The sequence below is a fragment of the Nicotiana tabacum genome, chromosome 17 (genome assembly GCF_000715075.1).
Source record: "Nicotiana tabacum cultivar K326 chromosome 17, ASM71507v2, whole genome shotgun sequence".
NCBI lineage: Eukaryota > Viridiplantae > Streptophyta > Magnoliopsida > Solanales > Solanaceae > Nicotiana > Nicotiana tabacum.
Genome location: NC_134096.1, coordinates 63,764,767 through 63,768,433, shown reverse-complemented (window position 1 = coordinate 63,768,433; position 3,667 = coordinate 63,764,767). Strand labels below are relative to the sequence as shown.

The window sequence follows — 3,667 nt, the reverse complement described above, 5'->3', positions numbered from 1 at the left end:
ATGCCTTTAGGTTGTTGAATCTCAATCTCCCTAATCTCACATTTCGAGAAAACAAGATTACTGACTTTATTCAATTACCCTCAGAAACAGAACCTAAACGAAACCACCCACCTTGTTCAGTGTAGGGGATGGACGCGGCCGTATTCTTATGTCACCTCCTAATAATTATTTGACTAATTACAACTAGACTACCTCCCTTCAAAAAAAAAAACAGTCAAACACTTCATATTCACCCAGAGTTTGGAGAAGAATCACGTCACAAGAAAGTGTGATGTAAGCGGTCTATTCTAATTTAAGTATCAGTGACTGATTTCACAGTTTGAATCGTAACTTTACACAAAGATAACTTTATTGTTACTCCAAAACTCTCTTTTACTTTATTTCTCCCTTCCTAACCTGAGTTAAATTATTTTCTTGTTATACTACTTTTCATTAGCATATAATTTGTCACCAAAATTAGTAAGGTAGATAAAAGGGAAAAGAATCATTGATGATTTTGTCAATGTTGAGATTTAAATTCTGATCCCCATAAGTAGAGTTTAATTGTCTTCTTAGCATATATTCCTTTAAGCCTATCTTTGAGGCTAGTGTTTTGTCTGTATGAAGCCCACCAAACTACACTTTGCACATAACCCCAAAATTCTTAAAAAGGTAAATTCGATATAATGCACGGATTTAGTTTATTAAACCTGTTAAAAGTACTACCAAGCATTAAAATATTAGTAGTACGATTAGTTATATTTACAATTAAGTCAACAAGTGGTTATACGAGGAAATCATTAATTAGACTATACAATAAGAGGAACCGACACATTCTATACTGTGAAGACTACCCTTTTTCCATGTTGGATAATATAGAACAGACCTCCAGAAATCTAGACAAAGAAGAGTAAATTTATGTGCACTGACAGTGTTAGTTAGATACAATAATAAACATATACTCCATAATTTGAAAAATAAATAACATAAGTAACTTGTAATAACATGCAAAATTATATTGGCAGCGTAAAATTTAATTATGGAGGGTAAGCACTGTAATTGTATCATACACCAAAGTAAAGCTGCACTGATCATTAAATTATCATCGGTATTCGTCCTAAATGCATGTTAAGCACTTTGTGCTTCTTAATCACAGACAAGAATCAAAATGAACACCCCCACCCTACCCCAGGTCCATAGTCCCTACCCTGCATTCTTCTCTCTTTTCTCTGACAAATAGCCACAGAAACAAATACAGTATCTAAATGCAGACATGCAAATTTGAAACTTAAAGCAAACAACAGAAGAAAACAAAAAAAGAGAAAAGAAAAACAGAAGGAAAAGGAATAAATGCTCATCAGTTAATAGCAAAAATGGTAGAAGAGGGTAAGCGAAGATTAATAAGAAAGAACGTGTTTGAATAAACTAAGTATAGTAAGATATAAAAGTACGTAGCATAATTTACAACGGCAGGAATCAAAAGGAAAATAAAAAAATTAATTTGCTCGTTGGAATCTTGATTTCCATTGTTATCTTCATAAGCTGAGCACTGATTACTGAACAAAGAAAAAAAACAGTTCTAAAAAAACAAATAAACGTGACTAATAAAAGCTAGTACCAGCCTCAAAGATTCTCTCTTCCTTGCACTAATTCTAATTAAAACCTTATTTATCCATTTTCCACATCCATCTAATAATAGATCAAGATGAAGAAGAAGACCCATTAGTAGCAACAACAACATTAGCAGTACCAACACTTTTAATATGGTCACTAATCTTGTTGTCGTCATTGCTGCTTTCGTGATGGTGAAGGTGATGAAATTCTGCTGAGTCGGTACTGTTATGATGATGACTGTTGTTATTTCTACTAACAATACAAAAACCATTAACGACGTTAGTACTGTTACCATTGTTGTTGATGTTGATGTCGGCGAGGTGGTGTTGATCTAATTTCTTCCCAAAAGTATTCTTGTTATTGTGCATCCATACTTTTAAAACACCCTTTTCAACTCCAATTTCGTTGCAGAAACTTCTCACCAGATCTTCATCTCGCTTCTGCATTTTCCACCCAACTCTTTCTGCAAATTCCAGCATTTTCACCTTCTGATCCGGAGTGAATTTCGTCCGGAAACGCTTTCTCCCGTTACAGTTAGTAGTATTTACCACCGGGCTTGATATGGGGTTATGATTTTTTTCGCCGGAAAAGCCAGCACTCAAGGCTAAGAGCATGTGAGGTGCAGAAGCTGGGTAATAAGCTGAAGAAATCGGCGGCGGAGATGGAGAATTCGGACTGCTGTGATCCCCACGAGGAAGCGGCGGAGGTGGAGGAGGAGGATGGTGGCGGTGGTGAGGTTGGTACTCAAGAGCTGCGGTGGCGATAGGTGGTGGTGGGATGACGACGGGTTCTTCCGGTTCACGGCGGTGGAAATTCCGATGACAGCCACAAGCGGCGCATTTAAGAGATGTTGGGTCTGCTGGGTTAGCAGTAGGAGAAGGCATAAATTCTCCACAGCCATCAACCGCATGGCCACCTAAACTAGCAGCATGATTTTTCAGACATTCTTTGTAAATAACCACAATAGGATGATGATGTTGGAAGAGATTTTTGCGTTTAAGGACACCATTACTGAAAGAGAAAGGCTTAGGTTTTTGGATCTGAGTTGGGGTTTCAATTTCAGCTTCTGGGATTTTGATATGAGCTGATGTAGTAGTAATGGTTGTTGTGTTGGCGAGTGTAGTAGTAGTAGTAGTACTGTTATTTGTTAAGTCCATGGCTGAAACATCTAACTCTTTCTTTTTCTCTTAAGAGTTGATGATTAGATTTAGGGTCAAGATTTCATACAAAAAAGAAGCATCTTTATTCATATGGGAAAAGGTTAATAGGGTAGGAAGAAAAGAAGAAGCTTTAGTAAAGAGAGAAGTGAGGGGATGAAAAAGAAATGAAGGGTTTGTTTTTGGTTTTGTGTTGATGAAGATGATGATGAGGGATGACTAGTGATGACCTTAGATAATAAGATGGAATCTTTCTTCTTTTGATCCCTCAACTATAGGTAAAATTTTATTTTGGGTCCTTCTGATATTTAGATAGATAGAGTTAATCTTCAACTTAATAATTGGGTGTTTTTTGACCCTTTACATAGAATTCATGTTATATTTATGTTCCATCCATCTCAATTTAAGTGGCACTGCCCCATTGAATTTCGCTCCTCTATAGTAGGGCTAGTAGCTTGTGTGATTAGCGATTAATAAAAAAAGAATATTTTTGAAATTTATATTCTAAAATTAATCTTAAATATTTGTGTAGCAAAAAAATATTTTATTAAGAGTAAAAGGAGAATTATAAAATTAAACTATTCTTTTAAGGATTAGCTAAAATAAAACGTGTGCCACATAAATTAGGACAGAAAAAGCCTTATGCTTATAAGTATACCTTTGAATATGCAATAACAGAAAAAAAAAATCACATTACTTGTGGGTAATTAACAATTAATAATTTAAGAAATTTTCAAAGATTGACAAGTAGCAGTATGATATGTATACATGTTAATTGAAGGTTAAAAGTGTTTGATCAGATATTATAAGGACAACAAAATTATTTATCACCAATCCAGGGACTGAAGTGCAAATTCTTCTAATAAAAATCTTGATTTTGTGGTTGTCCTTAACCACTAGTGTATTTTGACCTTGGT

At 35.0% G+C, this 3,667-nt stretch overlaps 1 protein-coding gene across 1 annotated transcript; it reads right to left on the bottom strand.

Moving 5' to 3' along the window:
* Window positions 1-1,397: 1,397 nt before the first annotated feature.
* LOC107818697 (zinc-finger homeodomain protein 11-like) lies at window positions 1,398-3,021 on the bottom strand. The gene has a single exon (XM_016644730.2). The coding sequence runs from the start codon at window positions 2,748-2,750 to the stop codon at window positions 1,680-1,682; it is 1,071 nt and encodes a 356-aa protein (XP_016500216.2). The 5' UTR covers window positions 2,751-3,021; the 3' UTR covers window positions 1,398-1,679.
* Window positions 3,022-3,667: the final 646 nt, after the last annotated feature.

What these genes read in the sequence shown, in the direction of transcription:
- LOC107818697 (XM_016644730.2), bottom strand. Translation starts at nt 2,750, where the DNA reads ATGGACTTAACAAATAACAGTACTACTACTACTACTACACTCGCCAAC.